This window comes from Neomonachus schauinslandi, chromosome 12 (assembly GCF_002201575.2).
Source record: "Neomonachus schauinslandi chromosome 12, ASM220157v2, whole genome shotgun sequence".
Taxonomy (NCBI): Eukaryota; Metazoa; Chordata; class Mammalia; order Carnivora; family Phocidae; genus Neomonachus; species Neomonachus schauinslandi.
In genome coordinates, this window is record NC_058414.1 from 37261296 (window position 1) to 37288555 (window position 27260).

Here is a 27260-nt window from a genome sequence, read left to right on the forward strand (position 1 = left end):
CCCAATATATATACAACCTAAAGCTGGTAAGTCCTGAAGAATAGCAAGTGGCAACCCTCTATTTGTCTTGGGAAGGAATAAAAATATAAGATAAATCTTTAAGAAATCAAAGAACCTACACCCTTTGTTAAGTTATCATGTCCTTGGCATTGGGGGGCTAGCGGGAGGGGGGGTTCCAATGCCAAGGACATGATAGAATATTCCCCCTAAGTGAAAGACACATTGTTGCAAACAATGCTAACAGGCAATCTTTTTAGATTTTGGAATCAGATTTACATAGCATTTGTGTGTCCTTTGACTAATTAACAAGTAACACAGAAATCTGCTCAGAGCAGAGTAGGAGAAGGTTTTCTAGCTGGTCTAGTCTATAAAAAAAAAAGTAGCCCTGAGAGCTGGACTGATAACCACATTTTAACCAATAGTATCCAAGATGCATGAAGCAGACCACCATGGTAGGAGGAAAGCCTTGAAAGTAGTGTTATTACAGGGGAACTCAGGGGTTTGGAGCTAATTCATGTCACTAACAGCGGGTAACTATTCTCTTTTTGAGTAATAGCTCCTGGCTTGCTTCTAAAAACAAGTATCTGATAATGGAAACAGGTAATTATGCAGCCCAGGGCCATCCTTCATAAACAAGGTATCATCAGATCCATAATTCTTAAAACCAGGTCTACCTTAAAACACTCCAAGAAGTAGTATATAAAAGAACAGATTGAGACATGCCATAATAGCATTATTTAAATGGGTTGCTCACGTGGAACACAGAGCATAGATATTTTTCTGTATCTATAGAATGTGCTTAATAAAATCTTACTGAATAAAAAACGACCACATGGACCTGTTCCTAGCAACAGAAGATTCCTACCATGTAGAAGGCAATCAAATATTTTCTGAAATAAATTTCACCCGACATTAAGCTTCATTAATAATATTTATTTTAAAGGTCCCTTTTTATTTGTAACAAATATAAAGTCATCAGTGTTTTACAAATTGTCAAAAATGCTTTAAGTACAAAAAAAAATACTTTAGTAAAATGAAAGTTATATTGTGTTATTTGCTACAGACTTAATACTGTCGACATGCATACCATATGCCAGAAAAGCTCATGCATTAGTGGAAAAGAGAAGAAATGAGATACAACTGCTATGCTGTCTGATTACAAATTCATTGCTTCAGTCAGTTTCCTTTCTTCAGGGATACCATTTACCTGGAGTGTGGAAGAACGAACATGGGCATGAGTTAGGGCAGGGACACTTTTTAGATTTTGAGCAAAACAAAGTATGACAAGAAGTAATTTTCTATCTTCTCAATGCAATTTAAAATAATCATGTTGACATTATTTCTCTGCATTAAAAAAAAGGAAAAAATTCTAAATCAGTCCTTGGGCCAAAGATATAATGGTTTGTACTTCTCAGAAGGTATGGTCTGAAACTTCCTCCCACAATAAACAAAAAGAATGGGGTTGACTGCGGGATGTATGACTGTACCTGTTAATCGCAGCTTTTTAGAAAATATTGTGTGGGCTGGAAGGGCAAAGAAAATGAGAAAACCTGAAGGGGCATCGAACCTAATGGCTTGGGCCTCGTCCAAAAAGGTAGTGCTAATGTCAGCCTGTAACTGCTCTATTATCCCAGCGAGTGCTTAAGTCCAGGATTACAACACCAGCAGCTAGTTCATTTCTTAAACTATGGGTGATCATTTAAAAAAAAAAGCCAACTAAATAAAACAAACTTCAAAATATACTCTTCCCGAAAAAGTCCATTCAAGTAGCTACAGATAAAATTACTTGGTATCCAAGAGACAAGCCCTGTGCTTAAATTACCTTCATAAAGAAAACTGTGACCTTGCATAGTGCTTTGAGGTACTTGGAAAAAGCAAATTATTATTTTAAATGTGGTTGCCTTTTTGTGGTACCGGGGCGACCAGGAAGGAGCGACAGAAAAGCTGTTGTACCCAGGAAAATACATAAAGAGCCCTAAATCCATGGATGTGCATACAGAGCAGAATAACTTGGAAACTGAGAAACAAACTATTTTTTTCATTCAAACAAACGGAATGGGAATAAGGAAATTAACCTGCCCATTCAGTTCTTCTCTCTGGGAGGCATAACCCTATTTGGTTGTACATTTCTCAGAGGCAGAAACACAACAATCTACCATAATTGTAAAAAATGCTAGGGCGGTCTCTCTCCCTTTAGCACTTAGATACTTTGGGGACTCAGCGAAAACAACGACAAGAAGAAAACAACCAAGAGGAGTTAGTGCACTCTAGTCAATAATGTGCTCCAAATCACAGAAAAATATAAGAAAACAAGGAGGTAATAGGCTATCGTATTAACTAAAAAGGAGATCAAAGCTTCCTTGACTCAAGCAAAATGCCTCCCCAAAATCTGTTTTAGAAAAATAATCTAGAAAATTGGGTTGAACAGCCTAAAATTCCCCTAGGGAAATTCTTTGGCTCTTATCCCATTTGCTCAGCATAAATTGTCCTTGTAGTTGGAAATGCTGCCTATTACTAAAAACTAGCACATTAACAAGTCTACTTGCTGAAAATCTATACTGCTATCAAATATGTCTCTCTAACATCATCTATTCAGGCTCCCTTATTTCCTCTAATGGGAGAATAAGTAAAATCTAGATTTTTAAAACACACAAATAAGTTACTTACTGTTTAACTAGAAACTGTCTCCCTTCTACTCACCCCTTGCATGAAATAATTAAGAATCAGAGGAAAGGCATCTTAGAAGAGTTAGAAGTTTATGAATTTAATGAGGGAAATGTAGGAATATTCCTTTAAATGTTTTCTTGTTAAAAAAAAAGCCAGGCAATTAGTGTTAATAGGGATTTGTTTTTGTCTTTGCTCTTTAGGTAACAGGTATTTATAACAAAGTTGATTCCTTCATCAATCTCCTGAATGCTTACACAGTAGCACCACCACATCAATATATTGAACACCCTTGTTGAAACATGTTAGCATTTAATTAAAACAAGTGATCAAAACTGTGGGAGAAAATTCTGATAAACACTATCTCATAATTAAAATCTGATGAACAACTTTATTATACTTGCCTCAAATCTTTGAAAAGTTGTCAAACGAAAATCTCCTTAAATTCCCGAAAGCAGTAATAGAGAAAATAATTTCTGAATAAAAACATCCAATAAATTTCTATATGTGCTTAAAGTTTTTAAGAGACTTACTTAATAGCTTCCCTACTACAATACCACTATTCATACTCAGAATTCCACATCCAACTTACATTTTTAAAACTTCTCTTGCTTTTCCAAGAGAGCCACAAAAGGCATTACTGGTTGCCTGGCAATTAGAACTAGGAATCAACCACTAATTAGAAGACAATCATGAATAAGTTATCTACTTGGTACCGAGATGAATGAAATAATTGGCTGTGGAAATTTTTTAGGGACACTTGAAAGAAATAAACTTAAAGAAAGCAAGTCTTAGGGAAATAGAATAGTCAAGGGAGAATCGTCCGCCATCTTGTTGTCACTGGTCATGTTATAACAGCTTTTTAAAGTGGCATTAAAACCAGGCCAACCATTTCTCATTTATCCCCCTGAAGCCTCAGTGATTAGTCACAATGGTTTCCTTTTGTAAGAGTCAGTTTCAAGCTGCTCACTTACTGAGACAAATCCTGGATGCATCCAAGCTAAGAATCTTTCATACCAAGGGGAAGAATAGGGAGCTTCACTGAAGGAAGGGGATTTTATTCAGTCTTCCTTAATTAGACAGGACCTCCATGGATGCTTTTGCTCTAAGATCATTTACCCTGTGTTTATCACTCCGATGGCAATCTATGCAATAATCTAAGCTATTATTCTAAGGTTCTAACTCTGATTAAGGAATGACACAACTGGTTTGCCTTACTTGATGAAGCTAAAGCTTCATAAATTACATGGTCCTATAATAATCTTTTAATCTGTTAGCTTCATACGTTAATATCAACTTACTACTTTTAGTACTTACCTGTAGTCTGCTGTTGGGGAATCTGAGTCTGATGTTGCAAGTTCCTAGAAATGATTGGCATTTTTGAGTAAAACTGTGTTTGTTTATACACATGCAAACAGACAGCAGACATACTAGAATGAAAAATTTTATAGCTAAAAAGATCCCCAGAAATCATCTAACCCAGCCTACCCCCATGAGTTTATGCATGAGAAACCTAAGGTCTGAAGAAGATAAATAATAGTATTTGATAACATTCATAAAGCTCCTATTAAATGCTGTGTTCTACCTCACAACAACCCTATGAGGTAGGTATTATTTTTCTCAACTCACAGATGAGGAAACAGGCTTAGAGGTCCAAGGCTACATAGCTAATGGCAGATAAGGATATGAACCCAGGGACTCCAGGACTTGTGCTTAGAACCCACACACTTTCCAGGTGTGGAACATACATACATGCTCACATACTCTCACAGAACAACATACATACCCATCTTCACTCATTATGCCAAAGCTATGCTCTTCTATCCCTGCCCAGGGAATGACACGGGCCATCCACCCAACTGTATAGTCAAGATGCAGAAGTCATCATCGACCCCTCCCTCCTTCCCTTCCCCCATCCCAATCTTGGGAACTCTTGACAATTCTCCTCATTCTCTCTTTGAATCTGTCCTCTTCTTCCCACCTCTGTTGGTTGAAGCCATCACCCTTTCTTACTTGCAACTTCGCAACTGAGCTGAATTGTTTCCTTAGTCCCATTCTTGATCCCTTATAATCCACTGTGCACATTGCTGTCAGATGATCTCCTAAGACACAACTCCGATTATGTCATTCAAACAACGCACATTTCATTACTTCCTTATGCCTACCTGCAAATTAAGTTTGGCCCAGAAGACCATCAATATATCTGGTCCCTACATGGAGCACCACCACCACAGCCACGACCATCTCTTGTACCCAACCAGCTCCCATTTGTCCTTGCAAACTCAACTTAAAATTTGTTACAATGGACACGGTTACTCTTATAATTTAAAACTACCCCACAAAGAATGTTAATTAAACATTTTTAACTTATTATTTGTTTTAATTAAAAAATAACTCAAGTACCATTTGTTCTAGCCTCCTCACTCTCTAAGCACTGCCTCCCCATTAGGTTACCATTTAGTATGGTTTCGTACACTGCTGATTGTTGTATTTCTCATCACATAATGTTAAAGTGCCTTACCAGTAAGAACCCCTTATTTTTGTTCAGTCTCCCCAACAGTAAGCATGCAATAAATAATTTTTGAATGAATACGTGCAAAAGTGCAGATACTTAGAAAGATTCACATAAAATACACATATTTATTAACATTCATACTCATTTAGTTTCAAATTTTGATATTAAAATTCATTTGCAAAAATGTACAGTTGAGATTCTGTGTGGAAGAAATTCTAGGAGTCAGCCCCTCACTACAGAGTAGGACTAGATCCAAGCCAGGAGTTTTCAGTTTTTTTGTTTCTCTTCAGCAATGGAATTCCTTTTAATTGAAATCCTAAGCAGAACTCTTGATGTACAAAAGAGATAAATGTGAGGTTGCCTGGGTTGAAACAAGGGAGCCAGGAATCCCGTCTGCTTTGTTTCTTTTGCCCCACATGCTGGCCCCTAAGGCATTTCTAAGAAACCTCCAAGAAACAGAGTTGTAAACCATTGATCTGAATCATTTCAGGCAGGCAAATATTATGCTCCAAATACAACGATCTAAAGTAGAAAGCGATAAAGGCTAAATACTATTTAAACTCTTAATCTATAGGAATGTTAATGACGTTGAGTAATTTTTTTAGATTTTCAGCTCCATTTTAAATATATTGTTAAGGAAATAACAAAATCAATTCTAATTCAATTCAAGGAAGTTACTTAATAATTCATCCCAATAATTATATTCTTGTTTGCCATTGCATAACAATGCTACTTATCCTTGTGTGGTCTCATGGAGTATTTTATATGCTTGTTTATTCTTACAGTATTTCATACGATGTATTTATACTGGTTTTGATCATGGAAGTAAAAAGATTAATTTATAAACCACAGAAAAAATAAATTCTAGAGTTAAAGGTGGGAAAACAAACATCTTTAATACAGAAGTCAAAACGCAATTTCATGGGCATTTGGGAGGGGGATACGAATTTTCTTTTAACTTCTCAGGTACAACTAATGTGGGCCTATCTATTCTACATTAGAAGCTATTACAGCACACCTTACACACACACACACACACACACACTTCATTTCCCATCACCTCTAGCTCTACCTAGCCTATCAATGGATTAAATCAATACATTTTGACAAAACAAAAATACTGAAGATGACAAGGAAAGCTTTCAAAAGCCCCAAATCAAGGATACCCCAAATTCAAAATCAGTATTTGGCTAGTAGTTGGAAGCCCCCTCACTCCCGTTGGTCAGTCCAACTTACCCTTCTGTGGAACAGAGTTTGAAAACCACTGATCAAAGTCAATCTCCACCCTGTAATTTCTTTTCTAGCCCTGTTTTTTTTTTCTTCCTCTTCCACTACACTACTAAACCATCTAAGTAGGAATGGGCTTGGCTAGGTTCAAGGAGAACGGTTGGTTGAGAAAGTGCCACACACAAGGTAGCAAGAAATCTGGAGATCTGTGAGAAAGTAATGGTGGGACTTTGGTTTAGGGATTTAAAACTACCTGCAGTGCATGTCCCAATTGGTCAGGTTTGAGCCATGTACATGCACTACTTGCAACTTCAACTGAACTACGGATGAGTTCTATGAAAGTGCTTCTATGTACAAAAAGGTGCTCGACAAGAAATAGGTGGAGAAGCAACATCCCCAGCATCTCCTGGGTGGGCAGACCTGGCTCTGTTTTTGTGGGTGGGGGCCCAAACCTGTGACTGCAGGTGAGCCTGTGAGTGTCAGAGGGTTCAAATGTCCATGATGGGCATACTTGAAGTGTGAATTCCACTGAAGTGTTGAAGGGAGGTACCTCATGAAAGCACTGCTTCAGGGATACTGGAGAAATTCCCAGGAGTAACTCTGCTTCAGTCAAGCAGACTAGACAGTGAGAAAATGGAAGCATTTCCATCTTTGGTGAAAACGCACCGCTGAAGGCAATTACCCAAGATAGTGGGCATGACTTCAAATAGAAGCCCAATAAACCTTCAAAGAAAGGACCTCTATAAAGTCATAAAACTATTTAGAATAATTACGTTATTAATGGACTAATGGAAAGATTATTATGTGTAAACTACATTACAGAGAAAAAAAGATTTAAGAAAACTGGAGTTCTCTAAATTATTAGCATTAATTATTTTCTAATTTTACTACCATTAATTACATGCATTTAAATAGAAAATTATGTAAATTAGCCATTGCACAAACTTTATTCTTCAAGGAAGCAAAGGTAATAACGTGCAAATTAATAAATAAGTGATTTGGGGGGAGGACACAATTATTTATTATTTGTACAACCATTTTAAGGTAATTTGACGTTCTTGGATATCCTGTAGAGTAATTCTATGAGTTAGGTTGATGATTATCAACATTATATTCCAACTTGCTGGAAGACTCAAAAGCAAAGAAAGGTTAAGTGATTTGCATTAAGCCACAGAATCTGTGCCAGAGTTGAAAATAAATGACATTAGTTTGGCTATGTAGAATACAAAACACTTCTCTTTTGAATTAGTATGGAGCCCTTTAACAATAAGTAATGTATTTAACTATAGTAGTAGATTTTTGGAATTTCCCAATTATTTCAGCAAAATTGATGTTGCCTAACCCTTGAATTTTCTATAATTTTTTTCCAACAAAAATGCCGATTTGGACCCCTTACTTACTTTTACTAAAGAACTGGGCCATTATCTGGATTAAGGAAGGAAGGACACAGAGAAATTGGAAAACATCACTATAATTTTTAATTTCAAACCTAATTTTAACTAAAACCAGTGTAGAACATACATGGAACATAAATGAGAAAGGAGATATTAATTTATTTCTTTTAGTTATTTTCTCCTGTTTGTATAAAGCCAAAAGCAAGCCTACCATGGCTTTAAACTGAAGCAGTACAAACCTATAGAACCAAAAGCTATCAAAGAGATATTGCATCCATTGCTGAATTAAAAAAAAAAAAAAAAGTCAATGGCTCTGAAATATCCTTGGCCGCTTGACACTTCTTGTCAACAGGAAACCATTATATTGGTCCCCTAAAACATTCTCTTCAACTGGTATTAACTTTCATTGAAATCTGATTTTTTATTTATGAAATTTTACCATAGTTAGTTCTCATTATTACCCACGGGGAGACAAATGGAAAAACACTTTAGACAAGAGTTAAAATGATTTGTTACTATATCTTTAATTAGAAGACTTAATTCTAGTTTTATATTCATTAATTTATAAAAGATTAAGCACAACCTACCTCCTGTTTTGAGGGAGACCCAATTACTCTGGATTAGATATCATGTTTAGTATAATGAATACGGAAATTTTTCATATAGACAATTAAAATCTTTCTAGAAAATGTTTGGGCGCTTTTCTCTATTATTCATTACATAAAATCTTCTATGAAGATGCCTCCCACTCAGGAAAAATAGATTGATATTGATGTTGGTATGAGAAAAGAGTAATAAGGAGGCAGATCTACCCCCTAAATAAAACATAATACATCACAAATTTTAGAATAAATTCCTTTTCAGAAAATAGAATATCTGAAATTCTCCAGCCAATGCCTCCCATAAAAGTGCAAAATTACAATTTCCCAGTGGTTTTTTGTTTTTTGAGGCTCAGCATTTCTCTATCCCATTCAGTACTAATCAGTACTCATCTCTCACTTCTCTACACCATTTTCCTCAGGCAACTGAAGGAGGTGCAAAAAGTTTTGAAGCTGGTAAGTATAAACCCACAAATAGTCCCCACACTCTAAACCGCCCCCTTTCACACTTTTCTTCTTTACATACCTTAGGGAGGAATCAGGAGACACTGTTCCCCTTTTAAAACTCCAGGTGGAGGAATGTGAATAACAACCCCTTCCCCACCTCCACCCCCAAAAGAAACACCAAGCTGGCTTTCCCAAATCCTCAAACCTAGCTCTGTCAAGTATTTTATTTGGGAATTCTCAACCCTTTTGTGGATCTAGGGCCCTGGGATCTGCATTGTAGGAGCTCCACAGGTGAGTCTGATCTTCAACTTGGTTTGGAAACAACCAGGCTAGACTCTCTCTCAACATACCTTTTAGGACCTAAAATTCTATGACTTGGAATTTGGTTTTCTTCATTCAAATCATTACAAAGTTTTGTTTTCAAGGTACATCAGTCAATCTGTAATGTATTTTAAGTTAAATCTTTGGTCAAAAACATAACTCCTAATCACAACAATGATTCTTTGGGGAAAGCAGATTTACTTTTAAGAATTACTTTATGGGGTGCCTGGGTGGTTCAGCTGGTTAAGCGTCCAACTCTTGATTTCCACTCAGGTCACGATCTCAGGGTCGTGAGATGGAGCCCTGCTGGGCATGGAGCCTGCTTAAGATTCTCTCTTTCCCTCTCCTTCTGCCCCTCCCCACCCTGCTCACGTACTCTCTCATTCTCTCTCTCAAAAAATAAAAAATAAATCAAAAATAAATTTAAAAAAAGAATTATTTTATAATGTAATCTCCAGCAATGAATGGAAATGAGGTGACAGCCTATAAAGAGAAAAGTTCTTCTTACTGTTAATGGTAACATGTGTTCACTGAACTGCAAAGATAACAAAGTACAGATGCAAAAAGCCTGACTGTGTTAGGGGATGGGGAACATTCCACAGAATATGTGGCTAGTGCTCTTCAAGACTGTCAAGGTCATGGGGAAACAAGGAAAGTCTAAAAAACTGCCCAGGCCAGAGGAGAGTAAAGAGACATGTCAATTATTGTGTCCTTGACAAAAGTCCTGGAACAAGAAGAAGGACATTAGGAGGAAAAACTAGTGAAATCTCACAGGGCACCTAGGTGGTACAGTCAGTTAAGCCTCTGGCTCTTGGTTTTGGCTCAGGTCATGATCTCAGGGTCCTGGAATCAAGCCCTGAATCAGGCTCCACACTTACTCAGCATGGAGTCTGCTTGAGATTCTCTCTCTCCCTCTCCCACTGCCCCTCCCACTCATGCTGTCTCTCTCTCTCTCAAATAAATAAAATCTTTAAAAAAAAAAACAAGTGAAATCTCAAATTATTAAAAAAAAAAATCTGAAGTCTGCTTAATAGTAAAGCACCAATGTTAGTTTCTTAGTCTTGACAAAGGTACAATGGGAGAAAGTGGGTGAGGGATCTCTGGAAACTCTCTGTGTTATCTTCGCAACTTCTCTGAACCTCAAAAATCATTCCAAAATAAAACAGTTATTAATAAATACATTAGCAAAGATCAAACTAAATTGACCTTACATTTCTATACTATGTGATCATTTTAACAGCCTGTTTATATTGTCTCTGTAATCTGGAATGTAGAAGGAACACTGTACAAAATGAAATCGTCCCTTCAGAGCATAAGCTCCATCTCCTGGCCCCTCTCCAGGTTCCCTGTCCATGACCTATTCAATCCCTTGCCTGTAACCTGGATCAGAGATCCTTCTGAGTTCAATGACTACATTATCTTTGACTTAATAGCAAGGTAGGCAAATAATCTAATCTCAGTTTTGACCTAATTTAGCTTTGTCTCTTATCCATGCCTCAATTTTGTCATCTGCAAATGATTAAACATTTTTTTACTGTCTAAGGTATGGTGCCAGTCTAAGTCCTGTGAAGTACTGTACCAAAAAGAAAATATTACTGTGTAACTGACAAATTATGGTGGCAACCCCTCATCATACAACTGTTATTGAGTCCTCTTTACCTCACACTTTTCTTTTTTCTTTTTTTTTTTTTAAGATTTTATTTATTTATTTGAGAGAGAGAATGAGATAGAGAGAGAGCACGAGAGGGGGGAGGGTCAGAGAGAGAGGCAGACTCCCCGATGAGCAGGGAGCCCGACGCGGGACTCGATCCCGGGACTCCAGGATCATGACCTGAGCCGAAGGCAGTCGCTTAACCAACTGAGCCACCTAGGCGCCCTACCTCACACTTTTCTAAGGTTCTCTAGACCTCCTGGATTGACTTGTTTAAAAGACCCGAGCAAATTTCCATGTAGCTCTGAAGGAAAGCTTTGAAAAGCCTTATAATGTCCTTGAGTCTTGCTTAGAAGCCAACATAAACTTTCAGCCATGTCCTTATGCCTGAATATTTCCAGTGTCGTCTGAAGAATAAACATGAAATCCTGTAGCTAACCAAATCATTTATGAATCAGTAAGGCTAGTATGAATATGGGAAGATGAAATGCATGCCCTTTTAAGAAGGGTTAATTAACAAATACCAGGCAGCATTCTCCAAGCGTGTACTTGGTTATCAAGTACTGTAATGCCTCGTCAAATATAATATCTCATTTTAATGTGGAGAATTCAATTCAATCCAAATGACCAAAATACGTATGTATGTATGTACTTGGTGCTGAAATAAAACTTTAAAAACAGGGCCATGCTTTTAAGGTAAGAGAGTAAAAGCTGAATTTGCGTAAAGGACAGCTGTGACGAACGTGATACAATGAATTTCCCTATTATCTGGCATGGTTGGAAAATGAGGTTAATCACATATTCTGGCTTATAGGGAGTTACCATAGAGACAGTGCACATATTATCCATTTCCAAGAATAAAAGAAAGATAATATACACTCAACACTGAAACTACACCGAATGTAATTTAATTTCCCTCTGATGAGTCAGACGTACTTGATGGTCTCGCAGTGCCTCAGAATAATCATTGTGCACATCATCAATTATCTATCTACCCTATTTATATAGAAGTGCTAGTTAATGGAGTTTTTCCATTAGCAGAAATCTGAATAATGTGAAGGTTTTCTGGACTTAAAAATACATATATGGTCAAATTGTCACAAGTTCAATAGAATAACCTATTGCATTTGCAAATAGAGAGATCTCATCAACATAATGACAGTTGATGGGGTTATGGAAGGACCAGGAAGATGTATTTGGTTGTAAACTAGATAGAAAATGTTGTTGTGTTTGTATGTAAGCAGAAACATTGCAAAATCCTGTCCACAGAAAATCAAAATAATTTTTAAGGAGCTCCTCTCATTTTCAACATATATGGCTAGAAAGCATATCTAAATGACACAGCCTTTTTCTTTCCCTTAAACTTCACTAGCAACAGAGTTTTACTGATTTACAAACATTTAAGTTCCCCTATCATTATAACAAATATTTCTCTATTCCAAAATTTGATAGCATTGTTGTTTGTCAATAGAAACATTTCCCAGACTGTGTTCATTGAAGAGTTACCTCTTCTGGCCTTTTTCCATGGATTCATGAAGCATATCAACACTCAAGGCCTCTGAGAGCCCTTGTAGTTTTAAGACAAACAAACAAACAAAAAAAACTGTTTCTCAAGTGTATTTGACCATTTCGGTTTTGAGAATATATATCAACATTTGAGGAATATATACCCACATTTACTAGTAAACTCTTGGGTAAAGAAAATACGGAATGGTAGCCTAAAAGAATTCTAAAATTCTTTCCATTTGGAAATGAATGAAAAGGCTGTTCATATTTTCATCTAAAAAAAAAAAAAAGCAGGAGAGATTGCTAAGTTGTGAGCTATTATAATATTCTTGAAATTGTACTAATTTTTTTCATCAGTATCTAATCCTGGTAAAGTGGGTTTTTAGGATGACCCACTAACCATCAGAGAACATAGAAATCTATCCCTTCCATTCAGTACAACTAAATTTTGTGAGACTTTAATATTCACATCTCTGATCGAATATTAATGTTTCTAAAACTCAAAATGTTAAATGTATGCAATTTTCTCCACTGTCAATCAGACTTCAATCAATTACTTACACATACATGCACACATAAACACACACCTTAGCCTATTCAACAGTAAGTACATAATGTTAGATAAGTTTAGGAAAATACAATATTTTTAGATTTCTGAAGTATTTTGGACAAATTTATTGAGTCTGACTATCTATACTACTCATATTAATTACTGCTTAAATTCCAAATCACCACATACATTTTGCATGGTTACAAAGTAAGCATTTGCAATGGGAAAATGTTTGCATCCAGGATGGTTCCCAGAGAAATCTTTAATCAGTAAGAGGTTACCTGTATATCATACCCTAAGGTTTATGTGGTGGGGAGAGGTAGATTTTTCTCTATATCCATCATATTCACAAAAGTAAAGTGAAGAAGAAGAGGATCTCAAAAGCCAACCTGTGATTTCCTTGGGAAACTGAATTTAACCCATCTCAACATATGGTTAAAATTGGTGGGAAAAAAAGAGCCATGTTCTTAAAAATAAGTGGCAATTTTACCTACAATTCCCTTATATTGAAATTGAGCTTCTAGGCATATAATGTGGGTTCTCAAAGAGCAACTAGGCAATTTCCTCAATCCCTTGCCTCCCACAGGTACCCGTACAAAGGCTTCTTCCAGGCTTTCTGATCATAGTCCTTCCAGGACTACAAAGGTTGGCACTAATACATTGTACTTACAGTCAAAATTGGAACTACTCATTTTGATATACAAGCAGATCACAAGAAATAACAAAAAAACCTTCTATCCTGAGGCACAAAAAAATTAGATTAAATAGAGGTGTGGTAATAACATCAAAAAATAGGTTAACAGAACCCAATAATTCTAATAATAACTCTAAAAAATCATCAATTTGTTATGCTTTAGGATATGCATTTCTTTTCACAATTAACTCATCTTTGAGCACACATGTTAGTTTATTAACAGTGTCGATTTCTGAAATATTAAGGTGAATGTCATCTTGTTTCAATTAGTGGAAAAAAAAATGCCTTTCCTGAAAGTAATCCTTTATATTTGGGTCAGTACCATGGGGTTGGGGATCTACACTATCAATGTCCTTTTGGTATTTTCTCTTAGAGTTATACACAAACAGAAGCAATAATGAAAAGTTCTGGTCTTTATGAAAATTAAGTGGATATATTCATGCATATTAATAATGACGGGAGCACACGGGTACTTACTGCTGCGTCTGCATCAGTGGCATATTCGTGCTCTCGTAACTGTCCGTGTGCAGAGGAGGTATAATCTCCCCAGTTACAGGGTGAAACACGGGAAGCGTAGACAGGGGCCATGCTATCTCTCTATTCTTGGACATGTCACGAAGTTCTTTGGTAGATTTCTGAATAGCACTATGATGGACCAGCTGGATGCTAGATCGAAAAGAAATAAAACACACACGTATTTAAAATCAAGTATTAGCCTGATGGGTCATCAAATTTGAAAAAGTTATGAATTTTTTTTTCTTTTTAAAATAAGACATTATTGCACTTTGGGCATTCTACAAATTATCTCTGAAAGAGATACATTTCACATGCTTTTAACACGGCAAAACTGAACATTGTAAACCAATTTTTAAATAAACGTGTCTTGCATGAAACTAAGCTATAAAGCATTGTGTTAATATTATAGCCCTAAGTAACAAACTAGTATGCTATTTAATTCTACGATTAAGATTAAACTACCATAGCTTTTATATTGGTGCTTCTGATGGGGCATTTATAAATACTCACAGAAGTTTCATTTTATGGTAGGTTATTACTGTAGATTCAGGAAAACGTGTATGAAAGTTCTTTTCATCTGTTCTCTGGTTTATAGAAATGCAGATTGGGAAATCACATCATATAAATGGCAAGTTAATATTCTGAAGCTGAAATTTTAGGTTTAATTTTTATCTATGTAATCTTAGTTTTCAAACCCTTTTTATTTTTAGTCTCTACCCCTCCTAAATATCTCTATTTAAAAAGCAGCTTTCACATTTATGAAATAAACTATGAAAGATGATGAATGACAAAATCAAAGCATGACACACATGTATGGAGCATGATGAGCAACTGAGAAGTGAAAAAACATGATAAAAAAACAGGAAAGAAGACACTTACTCTGGTGTTTGCATGTTTCTCTTTTCCCTAGAAACAAAACAAAATTTATGAATTAAATAATAGCATTGATATTTGGAACATTAAGACTATATGCTCATGGGATCTTGCATGATGTGGAAATGCTGACATTGTTACTATTAAACGCAACCAGGCAGCATTTGCCACCAGGTTTATGACATTACTTGGATGAGTACACATACAGAGATGGAATACTGATGAGAAACACACAGAAAAATGAAAAAAAAAATGGAGATTAAGAATCAAGCTCTTAGAAATAAATTCTATGACATAATGAAATCAGGCTACATGTAAAAAATGGAAGAATTTGTTACTTGCTGCTTTATTAATTTTTTATCCTTTGCTTTGTTGCCCTGACTTCCAGATAATCTTGGGAGATTATTTTAATTGACACAGATGTCCTGAAAGTGCTAACTGTTCATGAAGTGAACACTCATTACTCAAATTATACTCTTGTTTTCATTAATTTACTCCTAGGTTTATATGTACACATACGTATCTTTTAAACACTTAGATTAGGTCACCCATTTGACAGAACAATTGCAAGAAGAATTCTGACCATCACTTCTGATCAAACTAAGACAATTCATTTACTTAAAGTGCAATTACCATGTCAATAGATTCCACAGTCTCTGCACAAAATGGCTTATATAACCAAAAGAGCTAGCCTCAGTTGTTCTTGGGACTGTTTTGCCAGCACGAATTTACATCTAGCCTTAATAATCGTTGGATAAAGTAATTATATCCCCTAATTTGATTTCCTAGAGTCAAAACTATTTTAACTCATTTTAAAGGAATAAAGTACTGTAGGTTGACTTGAACACAATGTCACTTCATTTATAAAGTGTTTTATGAACCAAATGAAACTTGGCTTTTAATGGAATCTGATATGTTGTTATCCTAGTAGGCTCGATAATTTTTTGTTAGTGTTTTAAAGTACTCACACTCCTTCCCGTCGGCAGCACATGATATAAGCAAGTATTAGAAAAAGGACCAGTGCTACTGCCGAGGGCACAGCCAGCGTAATTAGGAAATCCGTGTAATAGTCTCTGCTTTTCAAAGAATCGGAAGGGGGTTTGTACTCTCCACCATCAGGTAAGATCCCCTCTCCTCGCATCACTTCCTGATAGGTGGACACTTGCTTTGTTTTATCGACCTGATATAAAAGAAGACAATTACACATCAAAATTAATAGCTGCAAACATTACGAGAGTTGAAGACCTAGACATATCAGAACTTTCTTTGACACATTTCTAAAAAGCCATCTTTGGGCGCCTGGGTGGCTCAGTCGGTTGAGCGACTGCCTTCGGCTCAGGTCATGATCCCGGAGTCCCGGGATGGAGTTCCGGGATCGAGTCCCGCATCGGGCTCCTTGCTCAGCAGGGGGTCTGCTTCTCCCTCTGACCCTCCCGCCTCTCATGTGCTCTCTCTCATTCTCTCTCTCAAATAAATAAATAAAATCTTAAAAAAAATAAATAAAAATAAAAAGCCATCTTTTCCAATTACGTTATCATCTTGAACATGCCACTGTTTATGGGAGCTAGGAAGAGGTAATGAATAAAAGTAACAGATTAGAGGGCTGATGTTGGCCAACATTCTATGCCCTTTCCACAGCATAGAGACATATGTACATGCATGCATACGTAATAAGTGTATGTGTGTATGTGGTTGTTCGTCCTAGTTTCCGTCCTTTGAAGCAGAAGCCCTTCACACTACCATGTACATTTCTAGTTTCCTAGGGACAAACTTCTAGGGCAGATGCTAACAAACCATGAACTGGAGGACAACCAGGTATGCCGGTGTGGTCTCTAATGTTAGTGAAAGAGAAAAGAAAAATAAAATGAGAGATAATTTCTAAATGATTACAACCTTGATCTTTCTGCTGTCCAGCTGACAGAAGTGATTTGGAGGAAAGACAGCCTAAGGAACATGGAACTCATCCAATACTATAGTTTTACTAAATTCTATTCCAGAATCAAAAAATGCACATTGGCACTGTATTAATTTACCTCCACATTCATTGAACTGTTTTCACGGAGTTGCATTTAATTATGTTGCGATTTTTATTGAAGGGCACCGTAAAAATAGCCATGTGAAATCTGTCCCTACGTTTGCCCCCTGAACACCCTTCCCCCCAAAATATGTTGGAGAGAATGATTTGTGGCATTTCTCAGTATCCTCTCAAAAAAAAACCAAACCAAACAAACAAACCCGTTTGAAGACTTTTGTCAAGAATACAGTGCTAGTGAAACCTTTATTTTCTGCCAAGGAATTGATGCTCTATCTCCTTTAAGAAGGAGAACTAAGTAACTGATGAATTTCCTCTTTTAATCCTGGACATAGGAAGCTTGTTTTCAAACTTGACCTTAGGCATATTTTTTAAATAAAGTTCAGGTCCCAATCTTCCATTTCTTTTCTATTTCATTTATTATGTGTATTGCTTGACTATTTCATTTAAGCCTCCTGATATCTTCTGTGGTAAGATGTGACACACAAATAAATACAGGTAAGATAAGAAAGGAAAATCCCAATTTTTTCATTTATAAAGCCTAACCATAGAAACTAAACGCTTCAAAGCATAAGTCATTTTTAAAACTTCAGAAATTCGGTAGTATTCCTAAACATAAACAATTCACAGCACAAACACAAGTTAAATGGCATTGTTAGGGCCGGCTGTGTGCTGACTCCGGTTACAGGTACCTACTCAAGTTAGGACTGCAGTTAGTCTTTGGCATCTTCGTATGATCAGCACCATGACAGAAATATTAAGCTTTGCAAAGTCAACACTTATCTAGAGTACACGTAAACCACAGCGGCTCAATAATTTTACTCAATTTAAGAAGACAAAGAAAATTATTTTCCTAAGACAAACAGTCACATAAAAAGAGGAGTCTAGGGCCAAGGGCCACCAGTGCTAAGTGCTACGACGTGAATACTGTGTTCTCCTGTCCTGGGAGATCTGGGACAGTTGCCTGCAGTTGGTTCTCTAAGACATGAAGTGACAGTTGTGTTTATGTGTCAATAACTTTGTTCAAATGTCAACTTTAAACTTAGATCTAATTCACTCACCACCAATCATCAAGAGTTGACAGAAGTTAAATCTAAAGGTCACTAAAGAAGTAAAACAACTTACCAATCTTCCAGAAAGCAAGATCAAAAAATAATATAAATTTTATATGAAATATTATAGATATATATCAAGTGTATATGAAACCTTACCTACGTTTTCTTAAGTTTTTTAGCATCCTAAATAAAAGTAATTTAGAAAGAGATATTTAGTATTTATGGGGCTGTGGGTAAGATTCTAATTTTGCTCACTTGGAATTTTTTCTTATTCCTCGAATTTGCCCTACAATTTGGATTTTTAGGACACCAACTCGTAGCACAATATTGCTTTATTTTCAGATGTATTATTGTACCCCAGTCTCTCCTTCCAAGGTGGGTAATGGCAGCATATTTGAGACTTTCTTCACGTGTCACCCTGACTCTGTAATCTATCCTGGCTTAGAGCCACCTGGATATCCAGGGGGGTCGTTTGGACCACCTGCCAAGCTAATGCAGCCCCAACAACTAATCAAGGGTAGACTGAGAACAAAAGTGGAGATACTCTTTCCTAAATGGATGCACTGTCAACAAGATTGCCAAATTCTTAAAGTCAAGGGAAGTCAATTGCGTTAACAAAGTAAACCCAGGATTTGTACCTAAAAGCACTTCAGGTTTTAGTCAAATTTTATCTCCAGCCACATCACTTCCAATTACATTTGCAAAAAACAAAGTAAAATAAAAACTCACCAATGAGATTTTGCACCAGTCAATGTAAAACTGAGTACGAAATTTTTTATCACATGTTATCACAGGCTCCATTTCTTGACTGCATCTCAACTGATTCTGTGGATTTTCAACTTCTCGTAAACAAGAAGAAAACGGTACATCGGCACCAACCATGACGTAAACGCTGCAAAAATGTGAAACTCTCAGGTTATCCTTTGAGAAAATTGGAAACATTGAAAAACAATCTACCCTGAAAGCAGGATTTATCCTTTTGAATTGAGGGATTATCTAGAATCATCCCTAAGGTAGGGGCCTGGGCTTTAAAAGCAGTGATATTCACGTAGGAGCTGCCTTCCATTCTTTCCTTTATTCAACCAATATTTACTGAGTGCTTTGGTGTTCCAGACACTCTCTTGATTCTAGGTTAATTTCTAAAAAAAAAATTCTTTTTCATCCTATTTATTTTAATTCAAAGTAAGCGTGTGTCTGTCATATTGTGATTACTATGTTTGGTAGATTACTTACCTTTAAAAATTACTCTTAAAGTAAATTATTTAGAAATAACACTATCACTAAGCCAATAAATAATTGTAGGTAATAAATCTCACTTGATTTCATTTTAATAAGATGGTGAAATTACATCTCTAGAGCTTTAGGCACTTAGCTATTTTACCCAAGAGTTCTGTCAGCTTTTCTACTGCACAGACCCCTACTGTTAGGTCTCCTACCACAAGGTCTCTCACTTTTTTCCCCCAAGAAGTTAATCCAAGAGAAAAACTACTATTTGATAAGCACAAATTAGGCAAGCAAAATTTTTCTTGGTGTGTATCTTAGTAATCAGGGAGAAAGAACTCTACTTAATTAGTCAGTAAGAGTTTCATACAAAAAAGTTAGTGATAATAGCATTGAAATAATCTTGAAGCAGCTCGAGAAAAGGGAATCTCATGGGTCTTTCAGAAGAAGAGAGAAAACCGGGAAATTACTCTAAATAATTATTTCTTTTCCTAATTGACAATGCTACAGCTACTTATAAAATGAAATAAACCCATCAAAATTCCAGCTGTCTTCTTTGCAGAAACTGACAAGCTGATCCTAAAATTTATATGGAAATTCAAGGAACCTAAAATAACCACAGAAAATTCTTGAAAAAGAAAAGCAAAGTTGGAAGACTCACAACTACTGATTAAAACTTACTACAAAGCAATAGTAATCAAAACAGTCAGCAATAGTAATCCAGCATAAGGACAGACATGTAGATCAATGAAATAAAATTCGAAGTCCAGTAATAAACTCCTACATTTAGTAAATTGATTTTTGTCACAAATGCCAAGATAATGCAATGGAGGACAGAAGAGCCTTTACAATAAATGGTACTGGCACAACAGGGTATCTGCAGGCAAAAGAATAAAGTCGGGCCCCTACCCCATAGCATATAAGAAAAGTAACTCAAAATAGATCAGTGACTTAAATGTAAGAGCTAAAACTATTAAACTCTGAGGAAAAAAAGGTATACATTTCCATGACTTGGCAGTAGGCAGTAGTTTCTCAGCTATGACACCAAAAGCTCCAGCAATAACAGGAAAACTAGATGAGTTGGACTTTATCAAAATTAAAAACAGTGTGGTCCAAAGGTCACCATTAAGACAGTGAAAAGGCAACCCATGAATGAGAGAAAATATCTGCAAATCATATATCTAATAAGGGAATTGTATCTACAATATATAAGGGACTCTTACAATGCAAAAACAAAAAAAACAAATAATCCAATTTAAAAATGGCAAAGGCTCTGAATAGACGTTTCTCCAAAGAAGTATACAAATGTCCAATAAGTGCATGGAAAGATGTCCAACACCCTTAGCCCTCAGCAAAAGAGGAATCAAAATCACAATCAAAACCACTGTTTCAGGGGCGCCTGGGTGGCTCAGTTGGTTAAGTGTCTGCCTTCGGCTCAGGTCATAATCCCGGAGTCCTGGGATCGAGTCCCACATCGAGCTCCCTGCTCAGTGAGGAGTCTGCTTCTCCCTCTGACCCTCTCCCCTCTCATGCTCTCTCTCTCTCTCAAATAAATAAATAAAATTTTTTTTTAAGATTTTATTTGTCAGAGAGAGCGAGAGCGAGAGAGAGCACAAGCAGGGGGAGCGGCAGGCAGAGGGAGAAGCAGGCTCCCTGCTGAGCAAGGAGCCCGATGTCGGGCTCAATCCCAGGATCCTGGCATCATGATCTGAGCTGAAGGCAGACACTTAACTGACTGAGCCACCCAGGCATCCCTAAATAAATAAAATCTTAAAAAAACAACCACCACTGTTTCACATCCACTAGGATGGCTATAATAGAAAACACAGATAATAAGAAGTGCTGGAGAGGATGTGGAGAAATTGGAACTCTTCTACTCTGCTGGTGGCAATGTAAAACTGTGCCTCTGCTTTGGAAAGCAGTCTGGAAGTTCCTCAAAAGGTTGAATACAGAGTTACCATATGAATCAGCAATTTCACTCCTAAGTGTATACCTTAAGAGAAATAAAAACAGATGTCTATACAAAGACTTGTACGTGAATGTTCACAGCAACATTATTCATAGTAGTCAGAAAGTGGATACAATCCAAATGCTCACTGATGAATGAATAAACGGTAGAATATCCATACAATCGAATATTACTCAACCATAAAAAGAAATGAAGTACTGATACGTGCTACAATATGGATGAACCCTGAAAACAATACTGTGGATAAGTGAAAGAAGCCAGTCACAAAAGACCATTTAGTGCATGATTCCATTCATATGAAATGTCCACAGTAGGCAAGTTTATAAGGATAGCAAGTAAATAGTGGTTGCCTAGGGCTGGGGGGGGGGGGGGGGGGGGGGGTGGTGGTGGTGGCAAGTGGCTGCTAATGGGTATGGGATGAAGGTGTTAGGATGATGAAAATATCTAAAATTGATGGTGATAATGACAGCACAACTCTGTAAAATAAGCTAAAATCCATTGAGTTAGTTACATACTTTAAATAGGTGAATTGTACAGTATATGAATTACATCCCAATAAAGCTGTTATTTTTAAAAATGAAATTAAGTGAAAGTGCATCACAAAAATTCAAAGCTATGTCAATGTAAGTGTGAACTCACACCCTGAGCTGACAACTGTATCCCAGAGTTTGATTACACAAATTCATTTGGTTGTTCTTTATGTCAAATTTATATTTAGACTTAAGATTCATTTGAAGGAAGATTTTTTCAAAAACTATGGTGCCTTTGGGAGATAAATAGTATATAATGGGCTAAAGCTAAAGATGAAAATAAAAAATTCAGAACAAAAGTGTGTATGAGAAACCATTGGTAAAGTATTTAGATGATCAGTGAATATAAATATATTCCATTTAAAACAAGTTCTTACTTGTAAGCTTCACATAAAGTCAATTTCTATTCCCTATTGACTGCCTACCAAGACCATATATCTCCTTAATAATTGTGACATATACTTATAAATACAGAAATAAAATGAATATTTTTTACAACTGTTAACTTGCTTTAACATGACATTGATTTGCATTTACAATTAGTAAGATTTTAAATTAATTCACTTCAAGATAACATAAATGGGCATAGAGTTTTTGGTGCTTTGAAATGCTTTATTTTTTTCCTTAAATTATAAAAGCAATATAAAAACATTACATAAAACCTGGGATACAAAAACAGAATTAACTTATATTACTAAGATAACTATTTTTATTTTCCAATGTACCTTGCAAAATGTTTTTCAAATACATATATTTTAACCTAATTGCAATAATCTCTAAAATACAATTTTGTACCCTGCCTTTTCCCTTAATGCATCATAAGCATTTACCATATTGTACAGTCTTTGTAATTATAGATTTATGGCAATATAATTTTGTAAGTGCACATGATTTATTCAACAATTACTTCAGAGTCGGACATGTAAGTTGCTTCCAATTTTTTTGATGTTATAAATAATACCGCAAAGACTATCTCTGTACATATTCTTTAATGTTACTATCTTAAAAGAGATGCCTAGAAGTAGAAACATTTTTATGACAGTTGACACATACTGCCAAATTACTTTCATCTCTCCTTGGATGATCCATAGGCTTCACAAACTTAATATATTCCTAACTGAGCTCATCGTCACCCCACCCCACCCTCACCTGTTCCTCCTTTTCCATCTTCTTCTCTCCCGGTGATTGGCATGGCCAGATGCTCAAGCACCATCATCTTTGACTCCTGTCCTTCTTTCCACATATTCAATCCATCATCAGTCTCTGACATTTACCCCAAAAGAACTCTCACATGCACCTGTCCAATTTGTTCCATCTTCCCTACACCCTAGTTCTGATCACCATCACTTTCCACTGGGCATGAAGCAACAGCCCCTTAACAGTGTTCCTTGAACCCAGTCTTTCTCACTGTCCTCAGGGAGCCTATTTGCAGAATAAGTGAATGAATAAAAAGCATTATACCAGTTTTAAAACACGAGCCACTGTATATTCAAAAGTTGCTAAGAGAATAGATCTTAAGAGTTCTCGTCACAAGAAAAAAAAAGTTGTAACTACGTGAGGTGTGGATGTTAACCAAACTTATGATGGTAATCGTTTTGCAATATACACATACATCAAATCATTCTGTTGTACAACTTAAACTTGTACGATGCCATATGTCAATTATATCTCAAGAATACTGGGACAATCAGTAAGTTAATATATAAAATGCAAACAGACTACAAATGTCATGCTCGAGAGAAGGAGATATTAGATTTGCTTTGCAGGTCAAAAAAAAAAATGTATTTATTGTTTCCTTTGTAGAGCCAGTAAGTTTCAACATGTTGGCTTTTAAAAAAAATAATTTTGTATGAGGCTGTGAATAATAACTCTACGCGATACATGCTAAAATTACATTTTTCATAATCTGTTTTCCTTTCAGGTAGCTTTTTGACATGAAAAAACTGAAATTTTTTATAAAGTGAAACGAGAATGATCCTTATCTTTATGACCTCAGCCACATGTTTTCAAACTTTCAAAGGTGTAAACAGATGGGAACGTGGTGCCAAGTACGAGGCTCTCAAGCAATGTTAACAAAACACGGTGCCTCAAACTTTTTTTTTTTTTAAGATTTTATTTATTTGACGGAGAAAGACACAGCAAGAAAGGGAACACAAGCAGGGGGAGTGGGAGAGGGAGAAGCAGGCTTCCCGCTGAGCAGGGAGCCAGATGTGGGGCTCGATCCCAGGACCCCGGGATCATGACCTGAGCCGAAGGCAGACGCTTAACGACTGAGCCACCCAGGCTCCCCGATGTCTCAAACTCTTAAGAATTGATCTACACAGGCAGAATTTGTTCGTTATGAAGGAGTCTTTTCTTCCAGTTTGAAGAACTCAACTTCCCCTGAGGTAGAACATATTCATTGTGGCTTTTACACATACAACGTTGAAAATCAAATAACAGGTAAAAAAAAAAAAAAATTAAGTCAAAACTCTGCTTTTTTTTGGCCAGACTTCTGCCAGGTAAATGGATCCAATGATTGCATATTTGACCTAATTGTCCAAGCAACGAATGTGTTTGATTATTTTGTGGAGATAGGAGATAAAAGACAGTTCAGAGAAGAATATGTCCACATGTTACATGTTGCCTGGGAACTCTTGAGCTCTTAAAAGAAAATGCACTATGATTCCTGTCCTCTGTCCCCCACACCACTTCTTTGTTCTCTGCATATCTGCAATCAATTGGTCAAAAAGTAAGATGAAAAATAAAGAATAGTTAAACTAAATAAAAGATCTAATGCAGAATAAAAAAGAAAAGAAAGGACACTTCCAGACCCTAGTTCTACTACTTGCTTGCTCCTCTTCATTGGAGAAGGAATACATTATCTGAAGAGGGGAACTGGCTTACAAGGGTCAGACCCTTCTCGTTTTGTGTGCATGTGATGGGGAAAGATCGTCCTGCTTACAGAAAGGAGGCATTTGGGTTCAGTCTACTCTTTCAACCATGTGTTGCTATTTTCTGCAAACGTCCCTAATGCTTCAGGATAAAATCCAAACAATTTTTTCTGGTATCTGGGGCCTTACCTGGTCTGGTGTTTGCCTCCTTGGTAACAATCACTTCTGGATCCCTGTCCCCCGAATCCACATGAAATAGGTTTCCAAATCCATCAGGCTTGCTCCTACCTCAGGGCTTTTGCCCAAACTGACCCCTCTATCTAGAATCTCTCTTCGTTATTTTTTGAGCAGGTTAATTTGTACGCACAGTTGAAACTCAGATCTTCACCTCCTCTATGAACCCTTTCCAGGCATGGACCAGAAGTGAAGGAGGAACACTCTCTGTGACCTCTTGAGGCCAACAGGGGTATGTACAACACTGTTCTTTAATTATCTGATTACCTGCCTGGTCCCTAATAGATTGTGAGCATAGATTTTTTTTTTTTAATCACTATACCACAAAGATTAATATAGTATTCCCCAATAAAAATAGTTAATAAGTGAATCTATGTGTAGAACATAGAATAGATTTGAGACATATAGTCACACTGATTTCATGTATTGGTTTTATACTTTTAAAAAATGGATTTATATGGGCTTTCAATTTTTACATTATTAAAGGCTCTTTTTAGAAGTTCCTATCATATATCACCACCATTCCATAAAAGAATACTTGCACCAAAAGTGCAGGAGGCACGTTAACTTAAGAATAAAGGACAATCTTATAAATCAAACATGGGGACAAATTCAGCAGGGCACTACGGACTAGCCCAGGATCATGACCTTCCATCAGAGCCGTACTTGGTGGCCACTGACTTACAGTCTCTTCCTCAAGTGCAATTTCTCACTGAGGCCTTTCTAGGGCAGAAAGCAAACAATCAATTAGAAGGAGCACTTTGTGAGACCGTCTAACGAATAAACTAGGATTCCCTTTGCTGACTGAGGCTAGATCCACGTGCTTTGGTAACCAGAGGAAATAGTGGTGGGTTTGACAATCTCTTATGAAAAGTGAGTATATTCTTTAATCCTCACACCCCATCATTCCCTTCAGAGTCGCCATTTACACCACATCACTCACCCTGGGTTGGCAGCTATGCCATGCCTAGAATGAAATATGAAGCTGCTCCCTTTCCACCAGCTTTCTCCCAAGCTAAATGCATCCACAAGTCCTTAGCCTCTGGCACAGTAACAGAAGCAAAAGCAGCACAGAGACCATGCCCGGAGGGAGCACAGTTGCCCGGGGTTATGGGTCTGGCAAGGGAAAGAAAATCTTTTCAGGAGGCTCAGCCTTCCTTTGCAGGAGCTTATTGACTTTGAAGTAAATCTTTATAATTGTTTTCTGTTAGATTTAGGACAAGTCTGAAAGCTGTCAGTGAGTCTAAACGGATGAACAAATGTACATCAGGAGGGAAGACGAGCTGGGATGCTGCAGAGTACCTTCTTGATGATCGACATTTAATGGTGCTTTGGGCTGTGGAAGGCCAGGGGATTTACTCTGACGGTCTACTCCTGAGAGTCTCTTATTCATCTGCTATGTATCTGACTACATAGATCAAGTCTGGAAAAATCTTCATTTAGTAGACTGTGGCCGCCATGAGTAATAGGAAATAATATCATGGAGGTTCTATTTGTTTTTTATCAGAGACCGAGACTTTTGCTACTGAGTATTAAGCAGAACACTTTGGTCAGGCGCTCAATTAATATGATGGAAGTGTATGACAACATTTGTAAATAAAACCTTAGAAAAGAAAGGGATGGAATTCCTTTGCTATGTCTGACCCTAGTTTTTTATATTTTCTTCAATATTCCATTTTAGAAAGGGATTTATAGCCCACGTTATTTTCAAAAGAAATTATGGAAGCAAAAAGTTTACTAGATAAATTAAGTATTATGATATACATCAACAAAAAGAAAGGACAGCACAAGAGATGAGTTAGCCAAGCACAGGATTTTGTTTCTAGGTGTAAGGCAACAGGGTAAAAAATTATTTTTGTTACCATGGCATTAGATAACAACTGAAGGAAATATGCAAAATCATCCCCAGGGACAATTTTTTTCTTCTGGAATTATCCTCAAGTACGATCTTGTTTCATTGGTGCTCATATAAGGGACATCGGGGCAGTAGGGTTGGCATTGGGTACAATTTATAGAAATGCTATTTTAAAAGACTTATCATATGAATACTTTGTAAAGGTTACGGCTTAACATTAAATTAAAACTCATGGAAAGCATTTCAAGTTGGGAAGGGATCTGAGACAACAGGGTCCAAATAAATGCCACGAGACTGACTCTCTCAAATATCTGACAGCACATGCCGCCCTCTAGCAGGTGCTGGGGGATCAGCTAATGACTGAATTCTCTAACAAGTACTTGTAGGACCAAAATTCTGTTCTTAATTTAGAGTCGCATGCTCAGGCCCAGCCCTACACTCAAAGATTCAGAATCTCTAGGGGGAAGCAGAAGACAGGAACCTATCTATCTATCTATCTATCTATCTATCTATCTATCTATCTATCTATCTATC

General features: G+C 36.7%; 1 protein-coding gene across 2 annotated transcripts in view; it reads right to left on the minus strand.

The window, feature by feature from the left end:
• Nucleotides 1–907: 907 nt before the first annotated feature.
• The window catches only part of SGCE (sarcoglycan epsilon), a 67547-nt gene continuing 41194 nt past the window's right edge, over nucleotides 908–27260 (minus strand). The window contains exons 6-12 of one of the 2 annotated variants that reach the window (XM_044919959.1): nucleotides 18774–18936; nucleotides 15926–16137; nucleotides 14964–14990; nucleotides 14046–14234; nucleotides 3982–4025; nucleotides 3069–3103; nucleotides 953–1207 (exon numbers count right to left, since the gene is read on the minus strand). In XM_044919959.1, the coding sequence (XP_044775894.1) occupies nucleotides 1157–1207; nucleotides 3069–3103; nucleotides 3982–4025; nucleotides 14046–14234; nucleotides 14964–14990; nucleotides 15926–16137; nucleotides 18774–18936 (721 nt within the window). In that variant the 3' untranslated portion in view covers nucleotides 953–1156. Of the gene's footprint in view, nucleotides 1208–3068; nucleotides 3104–3981; nucleotides 4026–14045; nucleotides 14235–14963; nucleotides 14991–15925; nucleotides 16138–18773; nucleotides 18937–27260 lie in introns of both variants that reach the window. The other variant, XM_021689622.2, reaches the window with a different exon arrangement.